Source organism: Gavia stellata, chromosome 4 (assembly GCF_030936135.1).
Source record: "Gavia stellata isolate bGavSte3 chromosome 4, bGavSte3.hap2, whole genome shotgun sequence".
NCBI classification, from domain to species: Eukaryota; Metazoa; Chordata; class Aves; order Gaviiformes; family Gaviidae; genus Gavia; species Gavia stellata.
In genome coordinates, this window is record NC_082597.1 from 56,014,848 (window position 1) to 56,033,973 (window position 19,126).

The 19,126-nt window shown below is 42.8% G+C and overlaps 1 protein-coding gene across 1 annotated transcript in view; it reads left to right on the forward strand.

The window, feature by feature from the left end:
- TCF20 (transcription factor 20) overlaps positions 1-19,126 on the forward strand; it is a 129,657-nt gene that overhangs the window by 84,682 nt on the left and 25,849 nt on the right. Inside the window, exon 3 of the mRNA XM_059816898.1 lies at positions 1,698-7,322. Within this exon, the coding sequence (XP_059672881.1) occupies positions 1,734-7,322 (5,589 nt within the window). The 5' untranslated portion in view covers positions 1,698-1,733. The remainder of the gene's footprint in view (positions 1-1,697; positions 7,323-19,126) is intronic.

Here is a 19,126-nt window from a genome sequence, read left to right on the forward strand (position 1 = left end):
AAAGTTCCCTTCTGATTCTGGTAAATGTTTCAGTAATATTCTTGTGGACATCAAGCTGCATGAACCAGGGCTACAACACAAAGATGCTTTTGAGTTAGCAGAGAGGGATTGTGGAGGCATGCATTGCAGTGGGGTTTTGTGTGTGTGCTGTAGCCTGCATGCACAGATAGTAGAAACCCAAATATGAAATAATCTTGAGAGGCAGATGGGAAAAAAGCATGATGCCAGACATCGCATTTGTATGCCTGTCGTCTTGGGACTCTTTGGTGATCTTCTACTTGAACAAAACTTGTAAGTGCAAAACTAGACTTCTATTCTGAGTGGGTTCAGTTGAATGTGGCAAGCCCAAAACATGGCTAATCATGAGAAAACGTAATGTGGGCAAGTATTCCAGAAAGCCTACAATCTGAGGAGCCAGGGTTCTGTTTCCAGGAAAAGTGTGAGCATTGTCTTAACGTTTGTTTAAACGAGGGGGTCTTTCCAGGTGGCTTTATCCAGTTTGTTTTTGGGAAGAGAAGACCACAAGGTGTTTCAGAAATGAAATGCTTTTGTTATCTCTTTATTGATTTTATTTATTTAAATAATAAAAAAAAGATAGTGTATATGCATATACTTGTTCATTACTATGCTTTTCTTAATGTGTCTAGTGATGTGTCGGGCTTTTACAGAGGGACTAGCTAGGGTCCCCAAACAATTTTTCAGCTGTGGTCCAGTCCTTGAGGATGAATCATGATTCCATACACTGAATAATAGATCGAAGTACATAGGAGAGCCTTCATGAAGTGCACTTACTTATGAGTTGCTTATGTAAATGTAGATGATCATATGTGGTATTCCAAAATATTTGTTCTGGCTGACAAATGTTTTCAGTTAATTTTCATTCAAGGTAATATAAAAGTCCTTAGGGATGAAGTTGTAACCCCTTTTGCTCAAATAGAGTGGACTTGTTCTGACTTCCCATCTTTTAAAACAAAGCAGACGTGGGGGCGAGGAGGGAATACCATGTGTTGTCTTGCTGTGTTGGTTTTCACCTAAAAGTGTCACTGGAGTAGTCAGGAATAGAAGCATGGAGCAGATGTCTTTGAGCATGCTGGTGCCAGTTCTTTCACAGGTTCCCATAGATCCTTTTCATTGGAGTATCTTGGTTTGAGCTTTGGTCAATTGGATCTTGAGTGTTTTCTAACAGAGATCTTTCCCAGAGTGAAACTTGGCCTTGGATATCATTCCTACAGTAGATCCAAGAGTGGTTTGAGAGTGTTGTAGGCTTCTCATTGTTGCATCTTTTAACATGGTAGCATAATACTTGAATACTCCCAGTATGAGCCATAGAGAATAGCTGGAGAGTGAGGATTGTTCTCCTTTGCTTTGCAAAATATTGTTGGAAGTTTTTGTTTCTTCAGGGGCACATAAACAGACCCAGTTAGTAAATGACTGTGGGGAAATATTAATGCTGAAAATGCGCTCCAACTGGTAGTAGGCTACTGACTTGTATTTTCTTGAAAGTGAACGATTCCTCTTACTTGCACTACCTAGAAGATTGGAAAGTTGCAAGGAGAGGGATACACCTTGATGTACCAGAAAGCAGGACACAAATACTAAATTGCTATTAAAACAGTGAAATTGAGCAGTCGTATCGGTGCGACTGGGAGATGTGGATGCTATACCTTTTTCTCCTCTTTCTTTTTCTCCCCCTTTAGGAGGGCTTTCGAGCTGCTGCTCTGCTGCTGAACAGCATGCAGTCCTTTCGGGAGCAAAGTAGTTACCACGGAAACCAGCAGAGCTACCCGCAGGAAGTGCACGGTTCATCCCGACTGGAAGAGTTCAGCCCCCGCCAACAGGCCCAGATGTTCCAGAGCTTTGGAGGAGGTGCTGGCAGTGGACGTCGTGGAGCAACAGGAGCCTCTACAGCAATGCCTGGTGAGAGCTCTGGCCATCAGAGCTACCAAGGTTTCAGAAAAGAAGCAGGAGAGTTTTACTATATGGCTGCCAACAAAGATCCAGTGGCATCAGGAGGGCAGCAGCCACCTCAGCGCAGGCCTTCAGGACCAGTACAGAGCTATGGGCCCCCTCAAGGGAGTAGCTTTGGGAGTCAATATGGGAGTGAGGGACATGTGGGCCAGTTTCAAACACAGCACTCGACCCTTGGGGGTGTGTCCCACTATCAACAGGATTATACTGGTCCTTTTTCTCCAGGGAGTGCCCAGTATCAGCAGCAGGCTTCTAGCCAGCAGCAGCAGGTGCAGCAGCTGAGACAGCAGATCTATCAATCTCATCAGCCTTTACCCCAGGCTTCCAGCCAGTCTGCTTCTAGCACCTCACACTTGCAGCCAATGCAGCGTCCATCCACCCTGCCTTCCTCTGCTTCTGGGTACCAGTTACGAGTGGGTCAGTTCAGCCAACACTATCAGCCACCTTCATCCTCCTCCTCCTCTTTCCCCTCCCCGCAGCGTTTTGGCCAGTCAGGACAGAATTATGATGGAAGCTACAGCGTGAATTCTGGGTCGCAGTATGAAGGCCATGCTGTGGGTTCCAATGCACAGGCATATGGGACGCAGTCAAACTACAGCTTTCAGGCTCAACCGATGAAAAGCTTTGAGCAGTCTAAGCTGCCCCAAAGCGGGCAGCAGGGGCAGCAGCAACAGCACCCACCTCAGCATGTAATGCAGTATTCAAATGCTGCCACCAAGCTCTCTCTTCAAAGTCAAGTGGGACAGTACAGTCAGACTGAAGTTCCTGTAAGGTCACCGATGCAGTTCCACCAAAACTTCAGTCCAATCTCTAATCCATCTCCTGCTGCATCTGTGGTTCAGTCTCCAAGCTGCAGCTCTACCCCTTCTCCACTCATGCCAGGTGGAGAAAATCTCCAGTGTGGGCAAGGCAACATGTCCATGGGTTCTAGAAACCGAATTCTGCAGATGATGCCTCAGCTTAGTCCTACACCATCTATGATGCCAAGCCCCAATGCTCATGCAGGGGGATTCAAGGGGTTTGGGCTGGAAGGACTGCAGGAAAAAAGGCTCACAGATCCAGGGTTGAGCAGCCTGAGTGCTCTGAGTTCTCAAGTGGCCAATCTGCCCAACACAGTCCAGCACATGTTGCTCTCGGATGCCTTGGCACCTCAGAAAAAAAGTTCCAAAAGGTCATCCTCTTCAAAGAAGGCTGACAGCTGCACTAACTCAGAAGGCTCTTCCCAGGCAGAGGAGCAACTCAAGTCTCCCCTAGCAGAGTCCCTTGATGGTGGCTGTTCCAGTAGTTCAGAGGATCATGGGGAAAGGGTGAGACAGCTGAGTGGCCAGAGCACCAGCTCAGACACCACTTACAAAGGGGGTAACTTAGAGAGATCCAACTCCTCACCAGCACAAGGCTCTCAGAATGAGCCATCAAAACTCAGCAGCAGCCCTGCAGCTAGGGAAGATGTGGCCTCCCCTGATGGGAAGGAAGCTGTGGTGGCTGTGGAAAATGCCCCAAAAGTGAATGAAAAAGCAGTTGGGGTGATTGTCTCCCGAGAAGCCATGACAGGAAGAGTAGAGAAGTCAGGTGGACAAGATAAACCTGCACAGGATGATGCTTCCACAGCCACTCAGGCACCAGCTAGTGCTAGTGGAGCGAAAGAAGCTGGGCATGCAGGGACGCAGCCAGAAACTCAAGGAGGAAGTAAAGGGAGCAAAAGTGGAGATAACACTAACCATAATGGAGAGGGGAACAGCCAGCCTGGTCATGCAGTTGTTGGGCCAAATTTTCCTGCAAGAACAGAACCTTCCAAATCTCCTGGCAGTTTAAGATACAGTTACAAGGATAATATAGCAGCTGGTATACAGAGAAATATTGGTGGCTTTCCACAGTATCCTTCCAGTCAAGAAAAAGGGGACTTTCCAGGGCACAGTGAGCGCAAAGGCCGGAATGAGAAGTTTCCTAGCCTCCTACAGGAGGTCTTACAGGGGTACCACCATCATCCAGACAGAAGGTATTCTAGGAACGCACAGGAGCATTCTGGGATGGCTGGGAGTTTGGAGGGAGCCATGAGGCCCAATATCTTAATTAGTCAAACCAATGAATTGACCAATAGAGGCCTCTTAAATAAAAGCATGGGGTCTCTCCTGGAAGGCCCTCACTGGGGTCCCTGGGATAGGAAGTCTAGCAACACAGCTCCTGACATGAAACAGATAAATCTAGCTGATTACCCTATTGCTAGAAAGTTTGATGTGGAGTCTCAGTCTTCTGCCCATGAAGGGGGAGCGCTCTCAGAGAGGAGGTCAGTGATCTGTGACATATCTCCATTAAGGCAACTTGTCAGAGATCCTGGCCCTCACTCAGTGGGGCACATGGGTCCTGAGGCCAGAAGTGGAAGGAGTGAACGTCTTGCCCCTGGCTTGAGCCAGTCAGTAATACTCCCTGGTGGTTTGGTATCCATGGAAACAAAGATGAAAGCTCATAGTGGGCAAGTAAAAGAAGAAGATTTTGAGCAGTCAAAGAGCGCAGCTAGTCTCAATAATAAAAAAACAGGAGACCATTGTCATCCTGCTGGCATCAAGCATGAATCTTTTCGAGGCAACGCTAGCCCTGGAGCTGCAGTCTCCGATGCTGCTCCAGACTACATTCCCCAGCAGGACAGCAGATCGGCACCGATGAGACGAACACCTGGCAGAACTGGAAGCAGCAGGGGTAAATCACCTTCTCAATTTCAGGATCTTGCTGATAAGCTGAAAATGTCACCAGGCAGAAGCAGAGGCCCAGGGACAGATCTGCATCACATGAACCCACACATGACACTATCTGAAAGAGTTAACAGGGGTTCCTTGCATTCTGCTTACCCTCAGAATTCAGAAGGTCCGTCTTTGGCTTCAGCCTATCACACAAATGCTAGGCCTCATGCTTTCGGTGACCCTAACCAGAGTTTAAATTCCCAGTATCATTACAAGAGACAGATATACCAGCAACAGCAAGAAGAATACAAAGAGTGGGCAAGCAGCACTGCTCAGGGTGTGATTGCTGCAGCTCAGCACAGGCAGGAAGCAGCAAGGAAGAGCCCAAGACAACAGCAGTTTCTGGAAAGAGTAAGGAGTCCCTTAAAAAATGACAAGGATGGAATGATGTACCTTCAGGGTAGCTCTTACCACGATACTGGAAGCCAGGAAGCTGGGCGCTGCATGATGGGGAGTGACAGTACTCAGAGCAAATGCACTGAGCTGAAACATGGCAACCAGAAGTTGCAGCATCACGAATCTGGTTGGGACCTCTCTCGGCAAACTTCTCCTGCCAAAAGCAGTGGCCCTCTCGGAGTAGCCAACCAAAAAAGATTTTGCCCTCAAGAAAGCGATGGACATCGACGAGAGGAATCTACAGATTTGCCCAAGCCTAGTAATGCCATGCTCAGGCTCCCTGGCCAGGATGACCAGTCTCCTCAAAATCCGTTAATTATGAGGAGGAGGGTCCGTTCTTTCATCTCGCCTATCCCTACCAAAAGACAGCCACAGGATATGAAGAACAGTGGCAGTGAAGATAAAGGGCGACTGATGTCTTCAGCAAAAGAAGGAGCTGATAAAACTTACAATTCCTATGCCCATTCATCTCAAAGCCAAGATGTTGGCAAGTCAGTTGCAAAGGGAGATTCCTTCAAGGACCTGCCAAGTCCTGATAATAGGAATTGCCCTGCTGTTTCCCTCACAAGCCCGGCTAAGACCAAAATACTGCCCCCAAGAAAGGGGCGAGGATTAAAACTGGAAGCTATTGTTCAAAAAATTACATCTCCTAATATTAGGAGAAGTGTTTCTACTAACAGTGCTGAAACTGGTGCAGATACTGTCACTCTTGATGACATCCTGTCCCTTAAGAGTGGACCTGAAGGAGGAAATGTGGCTGGGCATGGACCAGAGGCTGAGAAGAGAAAAGGAGAGATGTCAGATCAAGTGGGGCCAGCAAGCCAGGATACAACTAGTGAAATAACTCTTCCAAGATCTTCAGAAGAGTGGCAAAGCAGTGAGGATGATAAAACCAAGAAAGAGGCCCCTGAAACTGCCGGTGTTTGTAAAGAAGGAGCAGGATCCAGTGCAGCACCACCACCTTCTCAGAAGTCGGGTGGTCAGGGAAGGTCTGATGGATCTGTGAGCGGAGCTGGAACTCTGACCTCTTCAGACTCCAAAACAATTTCCCCTTCCAGTGTGTTTACTTCTGAACCAAATCCAAAGTCTGAGGAAAAAGATGGAGATGTGACAAACATTTCACCCAAGCCAGATGGTTTCCCTCCAAAGGGATATTTTCCCTCTGGAAAGAAAAAGGGTCGGCCAATTGGGAGCGTTAACAAGCAGAAGAAGCAGCAGCAACAGCAGCAACTGCCACCGCCCCCGCCCCCCCCACCAGTACCTTCACAGTCTTCAGAAGGGATAGGTGGCGGTGAGCCAAAACCAAAAAGGCAAAGGAGGGAGAGGCGAAAACCTGCAGCACAGCCACGGAAGCGGAAGCCTAGACGGGCTACTCCAATTGTGGAGCCTCAAGAACCAGAGATCAAGCTTAAATATGCTACCCAGTCTGTAGATAAAACTGACTCCAAGAATAAGTCCTTTTTCCCTTATATTCATGTGGTAAACAAGTGTGAATTAGGCGCTGTGTGCACAATCATTAACGCGGAGGAAGAGGAGCAGAACAAATTGGTGAGGGGTCGGAAAGGACAGAGGTCTTCCACACCCCCTCCTAGCAACACGGAGAGCAAAGTGCTGCCCACCTCAACTTTTATGCTGCAGGGCCCTGTAGTAACAGAGTCTTCTGTCCTAGGGCATCTGGTTTGCTGCCTGTGTGGCAAATGGGCCAGCTATCGTAACATGGGTGACCTCTTTGGTCCTTTCTACCCCCAGGATTATGCAGCCACCTTGCCCAAGAACCCGCCTCCAAAGAGGGCCACAGAAATGCAGAGCAAGGTCAAGGTACGGCACAAAAGTGCTTCTAATGGTTCCAAGACAGATACAGAAGAGGAGGAGGAACAGCAACAACAGAAGGAACAAAGAAGCCTAGCTGCTCATCCCCGCTTTAAGAGGCGGCACCGCTCTGAGGACTGTAGTGGAGCCTCTCGGTCACTTTCAAGGGGAGCTTCTTGTAAAAAAGCAACCACTGACAGTGGCAGTGGTGGTGAAAAGACTCCTTTGGACTCAAAATCCTCTATGCCCACTTCAGAAGGTGGCACTGAGCTGGAGTTACAAATTCCTGAACTACCTCTTGACAGCAATGAATTTTGGGTCCATGAGGGTTGTATTCTCTGGGCCAATGGGATCTACCTGGTCTGTGGCAGGCTCTATGGGCTGCAGGAAGCTGTGGAGATTGCAAGAGAGATGGTGAGTACCTAACCTTGCTATACAAAATTATTTTTTTTCATTTGCAATATGTATACCATTGGAATACCGTTTTTCCTTGTTCTTCTCATGTCTTAAGCGATCATCTTTCATCTCAAATCTTTAGTGATGTCCTTTTGACAGACTTGTTTAGATCTCTGCTGCACCTGATCAAACAGATTTTTCAGGTATCAAAAAGCTGGATGTTCATTACCTACTAAAAGTTCTGGATGTCCAAAGGCTTTCTCATGACTACAATGATCTATTTTCTCCTCCTTATTCTATCCTATATAGAGATTTAATATTCTCTAGGACTCTTCTTGGAGTCATACAGTGGAAGGACAAGTGGCAGCAGACACAAATTGCAACAAAGGAAATTCCAATTCAATGTTAGGCAAAAAATTGCACAGTGAGGGTGGTCAAACATTGGCTTGAGGGAGGGGGAAAGACAGAGAAGCTGTGGAATATCTGTTCTTGGAGATGCACAAATTTGACTGGGCAAGGCCCTAAGCAACCCATTTTACCTCTGAAGTTGGATCTAGCTTCAAAGTTGGCTCTGCTTTCAGCAGGGGTCCCTTCCAACCTAAGTTACTCTGTGACTGTAATACATATTACACAACTGTAGGAGAATTTGCAGTCCTTACAATATAAGGTGGATAGAGTAGAATCACGCAGAGGTCTGTAAGCTTTAAGTGAAACGTAGATGGGTTTTGTATTGATGAATTAATATGTATTATACAACAAATCATACTGATAATTGACTTTCTCCAAAGTGCAAGTATACAATGAGTGAGAAGAAATATGTAAAATTAAAGCAGGGGCAAAGGGAGAACTTTATTCACAACCACCTGGTTGTGGATGGAGACACTAGCTATTCTTATTACTGAGACATAAGCTGACACTTTAAAACCACAGTTACGTGGCTTTCTTTGCCATCATCAGTATGCTGCATGCCTTTATTTATGGTTACCTTTTGGATTATGCTTTCTGTCCTGGGCCAGACCATGGAAGAGGCACTAGACTACTTTTTCGTGTTGCCTTCAGATTCTTCCTTTTCTAAACAGTGTTGGGATCCACTTTTTATCATCTTTGCTCTGTGGTGTTATGTACAGCATGCTCGTTTCCTCCACATGAGCTTTTCTCTTCAGGTTTGATTCCTGGCTTGTTCCGCATTTTCACTCACTGTTCTTTGACAGTAATTACATGCTTCTTTGCCCTAACTTGATTTGGCCTGCATTCTTGTTTCTAGCATCTCATTAAACAAAGTCAGTTAATTTCATTTGGTTTTTATTGGGCCGTGCCTGCATGCTTGTTCTGATGCAACTGCTGAATTTCTTATCTCTGATAATTGCAAGGTTTCTTCTGGGATCTCCACCACCATTTGGATTCTACTCACAATGTGTTCGTGCTTTCATATGTCTTGTAGTTCACCAGTGTTTTGAATTTGGATTGCTCCAGCCTGATTATCCCTTTTTCCTGTTTTCAGGGTGTGTCTTTCATTCATGATCCTTGTTTTCCCAATAGAAAATGCCTTCTCTGCAAGTTCTTGAACCCCTTGAATTGTCCTCAAGCAATCCTTTTTGTGTTCCTGTACCTGCAAAAGGGGTATGACTGGCAGAAACATGCTATGCTGATAGGCTCTAATCAAACTTGACAAATAGTAGCTCATTACCCACATTATATTTTTTTTTATATGGGTTTTGCATGTGGCTTGACATCTAGTTCTTTCTCTGCATGGGATCTTGATGACTTTCTGACTGAATGTACTTTGGCCTACCCCTTATGACTTCCTTGCAACTGTTATGATCATCTCCTTGTCACATACAGAATTTTTTTCCTCCTCTTCTTAACCCTTTCATCTGCCCTTATGGTACCATACAAGAACATCTCCTTATCTCCCTTGAACCTTGTGTCCTTTCTCTCTACCTCTTTCCTTTAATCACTTGCTCAACTCTTAGCTGTTTTCCCCTCACAGTACCTGTAGACATGAGTGTTTCCCATTTTAAAAAGACATGTACAAAATGCCTGTGGCCCCTCTTGCCTTTGCAACTACCTCTTAATTTCCTTTCCCTTTTTTCATCTCAAAATTCTTTGAGTGCGTTGTCTGGGGCTCTTGTCCTCCACTGCGGCTTCGATTGTGCTCTACTACAATTGTAATGAGTGTTTACAGTGATCTCTTCCTAGCTAAGGTTGAGATCCAGTACTTCATTTTCCTTACCCTGTCAGCTACATTTGTCACTATCAGCTGTGCTACTCTTGAAGTGTTGTTCCACTGTTGTTTCCCATCTGTGTCCTCTTTTGATTGCCTCCTTTCTTTCCACTATTTTTTGCAGAGGCTGTTGTTCATTACTCCCAGCTTTTTGCGTGGGGTTCACTGAAGTTCTGCTTGTGCTTTCCTTCCCTTTATCCTGGAATACCATGCCTTTGGGTTGCTTTTGGTAACCCAGACACTTTTTTTCCAGAGTCTTCTAGAGCTTCCTTTTTGCTCCAGGTTCATGTTCTTCTGCCAAAGACTTAAAAATTGTTCTTGAATTCACAGTGAGTTCTCAGACTCTCACTTCACAATGTGGCTTTTAATCTACATCATCCTTAATCCATCTTCTGCCATCTTGTTCTGACTGTCTTGTCACTCAGATTCACAATCTCCTCATTTGATTTTAAAATTATTTCTTCCTGATCCTTCTATTTAAGGCTGTAAGAAATACTGCTTACTCTCTGTGTATGAGAAGTAATACGTAGCCTTTCAATGCTCTCAACTGTTCTGTCTGGGTCCGTTTTTAATCTAGTTATAAGACTGAAGTTTCAGGGGCCAGGGACTGTTTTCTTGTATGTGCTTTGTTTTGTTATGTCTTACACAAACACTAACAGATGTCCTAGCTGAATGCTGGGCTCTTCTGCATTATGTCCGTAAGAGTAACCCATCTTTCTCTTTCATCTCTGTCACAAATAATGGAATAGTTTTTCCCCTAGCATTAGTTTTTCCTTAAGCTTTTTATCCTGTTTTAGCAAATTGTAGTCCTGTATTCTCTGGAAGCAGTACATCCTCCCCCCTTCATTAGGAGAGGGTTACTTGCAGCACGAAGATGGCAGTCAGGGTATTCAGAGGCGTACCTGCCAGAAGCCATCCCCAGGCAGTGGAAAGGCTCTGTTGAACTAGACTCTTTTGCCCCACTGCCTGAGGGTAGCCTTCTGGCTCAGGCAGCTGACTTCCTATGCTTGTTGCATATGCTCTTTCTTTACCTCTTCCTTACTTTGCAAGTGCATTTTCTTTTTGTTCCCTCTGACATGCAGTTCATCAGTGTTACTGTCCTGGAAAAGCAGATGTGCAAACCATGTAGCTGCTTGCTGGTAGGAGAAATTAGACAGGTGTGTGCACAAACATATAGGAATCTAGGTCTTAAATTTGGTCTAGGGTAAGGTAAGGCATTAGTTTATGGCATATGAAGGATCATGAGCCTGGAAGTAAATGATTTAGTGTATGTAATGCATTCTGTGCAAATGAAATACTGCCATAGTTCAAAATCTATGTAAACTGTTTGTAATACCCACAGAGGGCAAATGCGCACCAAATTTAAACTGAATCCATAACATTAAGTGAGTTGAAATATTTCTTCTTGAGAGATCTGGCTCTATTGTTGTTGCTTATGCAGCATCCTAGCATAGAAAGAAGAAACTTAAACTTCTAGTCAAAGGCTATAAACCATCAAACCATGATGTAGAGGTACTGGCATAAGTCACCTGCCCTGCATTTCTTCTAACACACTCACCTGGGTTTTTTTCCTCACATGGGAGCTTAAAATAACTTTTTTTCAAACACCTCTGTTTCTCGTTTGTCATCTAGAATCAAGAAGGAATTTGAAGGATTTTTCTTGCTATGTTAAGTTTTCTGTTCCTTATGTGAATAAATGTCTGTGTCTTACTGCAGTTTTTTGAGAACAGCCCCATAGTCAATCTCAAGAAAGGCTTAGAACGTATGTGAGGTTGCTCAAAAATCGACTTGTACCAGATGCTCTAGAAGAATTTGAGATGAGAAGGTATGAACTTAAAAAGGTTCATCAAACTGTGAAGTGACTCTCCTGAGCTTTAAGCCTTCCTTAAAGTCTGATTTCACCCTAGACTGAAAATGGTGTGAATGTATTGTCTTCTAAGCAGCAATCCAACTGGTTTCCAAAGTGCTAGAATCTGCCTTTCTCGAAGGCAGAAAGGTGTTCCTCTTGCTCTGGCCACTCTAGAGGGCTTCTTGATTCTGGGAATGTGAATAGCTGCTTCTGAAGTAGCCCAATTCATTGGATTATAATGGCTTAATCCTTCTCCTTAATTTGAGGTTCAAAGTAGATACCCCAGCAGTTGGACCTACCTGCCAAGTAGTCTTTCTCTTTTAAACTGCTTGTTAAACCACAGTAAGGGTGCTAACTGGCCTCCTTGCAGTTGGACATTTTTGAATCTTGAACTGAAAAAATGCCGTCTCCATAGAGCTGGATGATACTGTTGCCTTTAGAATGCTTTCTTTCAAATAATGAAGGCAGCCATGTTTTGGACTAGGTAAAGCAGATTATAAGTGATTGGCGTAAGATCTCTGCCTTATGACACTGGGAATCTTACAGCAGGTATTCCTGCAGCAGGTTTGAAAATACATCCATATTCTTCCTCTGGAAATTTTTTGGTCTCTCACAGTCATGTCCACCTTTTCTTTGCATTTATAGATTTGGAAAACTTAACAGTTGCATGCAGTTTGCTATAAATACCTTTAAGGAAACAGTTTCCTACCTTGTTTATCTTATCATCATTTTCCTATTCATGAGAAACTAATTTTCATGCAAGATGAAATCTTGGTTACTTTTGAAACTGGCAAAATTATAAAGTCACTTTGATAGTTGTCAGCAGATTCAATGTTCAAAAGAATTGATGGTCTTTATTCTCAATATTAAATTTAAGAAGCTGTAAGTGAAGAGAAGAACAATGCAGAGAACATTCTTTGTGTTGAGTTGCAGAATCTGACAAGATAGTGCTACTGTTGTTTTCTAAAAAGCTATTCACTAGGAGGTCCTATGCTGTTTCTTGGAATTTTTTTTATAAAACACTTCTTTTCCAAGGCAGAGGCTCTGGCCTAGCACAGGTATTACTTCTGGGTTTTTTTTGTTTGGTTTTGGGTATTTCCTCCCCCGCCCCCATCAGAATTGACCTTGCTGAAGGTAAATCTAACTCTTGTTTCTGCTGCCAGTGCTCTGTGAAAGGAAAACTCATTTATCTCCCTTTTAAAGATCTCTTTTAAAAGGTCTAAAGAATTTAATGCTTTTCTCATCAATCTCTGCTTTGTTCCCAGCTTGAGAAATCTTTTAATCCTTATATATGGAAAGAAGTCCTTGGAATCTGTTTCTTTTGTTGCTTCTTATTGAAAGGATCATCTTGGGTTTCAGTCAGGAGAATTTAAGAGTAACAAGCTGTGAAGGGTAAAATCTGCCCATCATCTATAGTATAATAGAAGGAGATTCTGGGCTTTCTCTTGCCAATCTGGAATTTTTTGTCCGACTCTCCATGGATTATCTTTCAAAGCCTGCTGCTTACCTGAAGACAAGAAATCTACCTGCTTTAGGACTGTTAACAAGCCTGTTCAGAAAGTCAGACTGACTTTGGAGAAAGTTCTTAAAATCCACATATGGGCTCACAGAAGTTCAGAACCTAAATGCATGTCTCTTTCTTTGCAAACTGATACTTAGATATTTTAATTTTTCATTACTGTTAGGCCAGAAGGGTGTCACTGCCCATGTTGAGTGTGCCTTTGTTACTTTGTAGGGCTGGAGGTAGGTTTACATTACATATGCTATCCAGATTTCACAGAGAACAGCTTCTGGTTTCACACAGAAAAGTTGTCCTTGACCACTTCAGACTCCTGCTAGTTGATCTCCCCGTGTATCTTACTGTGGAAATCTGTACCATAGAGGAAATAAGGATTACCTATCTATAATACTTTGTTTACTCTGTTGCTTTCATAGAACCATTTTCTTTTGTTTACCTCTACCATTCTGGACCCTAGCTGTAAATTGGGTAAAGAAAGGTGCCTAGAAGGATCGCTAGGAATTACGCTATGTATATTCTCAGATTTGGGAAATCAGTGCCTAACAAAAATGCTCCTACATGCTGTAAGTAATTGCTTTTAAAAGGTTCCTAACTGTGTGGCTAATCAAATGCTTAAGCTAGGGATTCAGTATGACCTGAGAAAATTGTGGAAGGTTAGCTACCTCTGGCAAAACAAAGCAGAACAGTTTCTAGCCCCAGAAATCTGAGTAGTGTAGCACCGTGAGTTTGAAGGTGTCACTTTATTCTGAATGTCTCTTTTGGCACAGGTGTGCTTTGTTATCCCTAAGCCAGGCTGGGAGTGAGTTACTGTCAAGAGGGGTGATCCTACTTCATCCTCTTTGCAAGCTGCTTGCTCCCACTGTTTTCCCTTGTGCTAGATCTACCAACTGTGCATTTGCACAGTGGGTTGATTTTTAGCTAGCTAATCCATCAGAAGACCAGCTTGGAGTGGGGGATCTTTGTGCCAGATCAGCCATCTGAATCCACTTACTCTCTGAACCATGTTTGCTATGTCTGACAGGGAGGGCCCTCTCCACTGGTAATTATAACCATTAGATCAAGGTAGCCGTAACACAAAATGGTGCGTAGGTGACACCACCACTTGAAAGTGTTTTAGGCCCATAGTGTTACTGTTTCTAAGTGCTGGGAGATGAATGCTGACCTTTTATTCATTATTCTTCTTTTTAGAGAAGAAAAATGTGCAGAACTTGGCATTTTTTTTATTTTTTCTCTACAAAAAGCCGCTCAGGTGAAGTTCTGCATAAGGTCAGGGTTCAGCTGAAATAATAATCTGCTGCTTCAAAGACCACATGCCTGACAAACATAGGAAGGAAAACCTGTGTTTCTTACACCCAGACCTGTAAATAGCAGGGAGAAATTTCCAGAGTAGGAAGAAGTGACACTCTAGTTAATTTTTTACTGTGGGGAAAGGGAAACCAGTAACAAATTTAAAAACTGCCTGTTAGCAGTGGTTGAAAAAAGAGCGTATTGAGAACATTGTCTGCTTATTTTTATCTCTGGCAACAGCTTTTAGTATGCTTTAACCTGTCAAGTGAGGAGTGCCACAGAATCTTGAGGCACCTTCGACAATTATCCTTAAAGTGGTTGAGTTCTTGGTTTTCATGGACAGACTGTGTCCAAACACCTAGTTGCCTGAGCTGGAAATGTGTTCTTTCTTGAAGATAGTCCTTAGTACAATTAGTTTAACAATTGTTTTCATTCCTCAGGAGATGGCAGGATCTTTACTATTCTTCCGCAGTGTTACAAAAATAAGGAGGCATGAAATTTTGGGTGGAGAAGAAATTCTGAAAGACAGGCTGAATAATGAACTTCAGATTCAGTTTTCTCAGAAATGCATTGCCATCAGCTGTGCTACTGAAACTCTCTGTGCTGTCATGACTCCTGGTCTGTAAGAGTGTGCCACAACAGAGATGAGAACCTGGTAGGAGGCCCTGTTGCATCTCAGTTCATTGCCTTCCTCTGTTAGGGACCTAGAAGCGTGAATGACTACAGCTACAGCACTTTGTAGCTCACAGCAGCTCTGTAAATTGGTATCACAAGCCTCAAACGTGGAAGAGGTGAGCATACAGAATCCACATCTACATTCCTGATGCATATATTTCAATGTCTTGAGTGACTGGAAGCCATTAATTACATTTGTGAAATGAAGTTGGCTTTCCTTGGCTTTATTGTGAGTAGAAATCAGGTAAAACTGGTGCAGTGTATTGGTGATCATGGATTGTAGATGGCAGGAAGTACAGAACAGTTTAATTGAGGTCTCAAACATAAAGATGATATTGGGAAACGAAGAAAGACTTCTCCAGTATTGACCTTTTGTATGGGGGCAGAGAGAAGATGAAGGGTAGGCAGGGAAGTAATTTTTGTGCCTCCTTATTAGCAGACTCCTTTGCCATTAGCTTATCCCAAAGTATGGGCATTATGTCTGCGCTTGCTAGACAAACAGTAAAATATAAACCCATATGCATGTGGAGTGAGGAAAGCAGCAAATAGATTTACTGACAATAGAGCATTGGGAAAGAATAAGATGTTTAACCACTTACATTAGTTGTGTAGCCAGGAGCACTGGAAACTTGTATGTAAAAAGGAGCTTGTTCATTCCACAGTTGTGGCCTTTTTATAAAAGCATCAGGGATCCTCAAAATCTATGTACAATTTTTGTTTAAAAATACATTTAAGTAACTTTAATTTCGAAGACACTCTTCCAAATGTGAATGGGGCCTTCTCTGTGCAGGAGATTTCTAAATAAAGCTTTAGAGCTTTTTGTCTGGCTATCCACAAGCTCACACAATCCTTTTTGTAAGGTTTAAGTTGCCTGTTACTGTAGAGATGCCAAACTCTCGCCAAATTCTCAATAACGAGTGAATACAATCCATTTTATGTGCCATTTAGCTTGAATCTTTTTAAGCTGTGCTGGCAAAAAGGTTGTTAAGATTCCCCAAAATTGGGGAGGAGGGTTGTTGCACTGTTTGTATTTTGTTTTGTTAATGTAAACCGAGCTAACTCTTTTAACTTAAACTAAATAGAGTCACCCTCCCTGGAGGTATTCAAGGAGCGTGTGGCTGTGGCATTGTGGGATGTAGCTTGATGGACATGGTGCTGTGTGGTGTTGGGTGGGTTGGTTTTTGGTGTGTTGTGCCTTGTTGTTGTTGTGTGGTGGTTGGCTTGCCTTTTTTTTTTTTTTTTTTTTGGTTGGACTTGATGATCTTACAGGTCTTTTCCAACCGTAGTGATTCTGTGTGATTCTGTGAAATCCAGATGGTAGTCACTTGAACTGTATCCCCATAACTTCATTAGAAGAATGCTACTAACAAATAAGTGTAGAAGGACATTCAGGAACTTCAGAAGTTTGTTATGCTCCACATCTCTGTGTTTAAAATGGCCTATATTTGATTACATCTGGGCAAAAATGCAAACCTTAAAATATGTTTTCCTTGATTTTGAAAAAAATATTACTACTTACTCTTTCTTTGCTTGTTCAGTTTGATAAGAGGTTAATTTCTGGAGGTAAGAATTCATTACTTTCTGTTATATAATATTGTATGGATTATTAGAATTACATGCTATCTTTTGTAAGGCTTTTTAAATAAAAAAATTACAGTTTCTCTATTTTATTTTTAAAATAAACATTATCCTGAATCCTTTGATCACTGAATAAGCAAAAGTAATGCTTCAACTATACTAATCTTCTACCATTCATAATAAAGAAAAGCTCTTCAAATGCTGCAATGCAAACCAAATTCATAAAAGCTATATAAGCATGGTGCTTTGTGCAGTAGCCAGACTGGGGTAGGAAAAATGCAGGCAAAACTGAGATACTTACTGATGGTGTGAGATTTTTTAAAAATAGAATATCAAAAGCAGTTTTTAAACTTTTTTCTTTTCAAAAGTAAATTTTCATCTATCTGCTCATTATAAACCTAGTTATATAACCCCAATATCTTTTTTTTAATTAGAGAAATATGTTCTAAAAGAGATTAATTTCCCTAGATTAAGAAAGATGAGTAAAAATAATACTGAAGGGTGATGAGTATTCATGTAATAATTTTAGAAACTACAGCAAAATTAAAACTCAGGGTTTTTTGCCTTGAGGAATGTTACTCTGCAGATACAAGAATTGAAGAAAAGAGGTTCTGTCTGTGCTGTACTTTTTGCCTGAGGGTTGTGGAAGAAGCTAGGAATGGAGTTTGGGTTTCCTGAATCTTAAAACCATCCTTTTCAGCTAATCTAAACTATGCTACTCTTACGCTGTTGTGCTCTGGGTAGTTTTTCTTGCTTTCTTGGCAGAGGAAATATTTTTCAAACAATTTCATACACTTAGCTGGACTCTGTGTGAAGTATAGGATAGTCTTCATGCATAGCACACTTTGGAAAAAAGTTATTAATGAACCTTCATTGTTACGGATTGGCTCTCAGCCAGCTGTTTAGCAATTAAAGTTTAATTGCATGATGATTAGTTTTCATTAGTAAGCAATTAGCATTTAACAGCAGTCTTGCATTGCTAAAGCTATGGGCGAGCATAAGTGGCTTGAGCCATGTTGAGAAGGTATGTAGCGGGAGATGTGGGCACAAAGTTGTTTGGGGAATACGGGGATGGGAATTCTCATGTTAGTTGCCCTCAAGAACTTGTTCCTGCTGTAGTGTTGAGGCAGGAGAGGAGATAGGAATGGGAAATGGAGCAAATGGCCAAAACAGTACAGCCTGGACATAGGGCACGGAGACTGGCTGTGGATAAGCCCTCATGTAGGGAGTTACCAAAAACAATCGTCTTCCTCAAAGGGCCTTTTGAAGTTCTGAGTTGCTCTCACAGTAACGCTGGTTTTCATAGTCTTATCCCACTCCTTGCCACAACTAAACTCTTTTTTTCAGAATCCCCCCTTGAACTTGATGAAATTCCCGTTTTTAACTGTGATAGCAGTCCTTGATTGCTTTGTGCCACAGTGGGGTAAATTAGGGGAGAGATGAGTGCGGGGCAAGAGCTGGGGGAAGTGGAATAAGATGAGGGTAGAGGGAGATAGGAATATAGCAAAAGGTCAAGGCTCCTTTGTTCTTAAAGGTACAAAAGAGGGAAGAGTGTCCATTGTAAGCTACTTCTGTTTCACTGAGGAGTCTGTTGTGAAGATGAAATATGGTGGTAATTTCATCTAGGCTAAGTTAGGGTTGTTAGAAGCCATTCTTCTCCCCCACACCTCCCCTTCTGCCAGCACTACTGCTCTGTGACTGAACCAAGTCAGGTAGCTGATCTGGCCAGCAAATTCTCCTCCCCCTCCTCCCACCCCCCTCATTTTTTTATCAAGCTAATTTTTTGGCTGGACCAGCTTTCTCAACTTTAGTATCAGTACTGATACAGGGAAATGTTCCAGCTAGGGATAGGAGGGGGCAGCAGGTTGTACAAGTACAAACTGATGTCTTAAAATGGTCTGGAAGGGAGTAGACTGGTCAAGACCGTGACTTCAGATAGAAAGTTTTTCCAGAACAGTATTACTAATTACACAAACTAGAAAATTCAATAAAAGGTACATTTTAAAATTTGTCTACGGTGGTTCTCTTTGCAGCATTTATTACTGATGTCAAGTGCAACCATCTAGTTGTCTATAGACATATGAAAAGGTAGGGTGGTGGTGCTGCTATTATTATTATTATTATTATATCTAGAAGCACTAGGGATCGGGTGCTCCATCCCCTCCTCTGGCCTAATTTGCCAGCCAGAGTAAGCTAAAACAGGCTTTCCCTTCAGTTAAGAAGACTAAAATAGCTGTAGTTTCTTTTGAGAAATTCTAGCAGTGCTCAGGGTGTGACTTTAATTATGTAGATCTACTTAAGTTGTCTTTAGACTTGCTGAACTGTTGGTAAGAGCAGACATAACAGCATAGGACTTAAGGTAAAATACCAACCCTAGTCAAGACACAAAGACCGTGGTGAGTGGCAAAGCCTACCTAGGGCTCTGCTTGCTGCAGCTGCGTTGTTTGTCAGTACCTGAGCTACTGGTGGTAAAAATAGATCGCCTGTGTCTTCCTGAGGTCTGGTTGCACAACCGATGGTACCATAGATACACTTAAGTCTTATCTCAACCATCTGATTGTTGTCGGTGTCCTAAGCTTTGCTTCTGTTTGGGAAAATGTTAAAGGTTGATGTTAAAAACTGGTTGTGCAGTCTTCACTTACTAATGATTTTTTTTTTTTTTCTGTTTCTTGTTCCTTGCATGTTTTCTT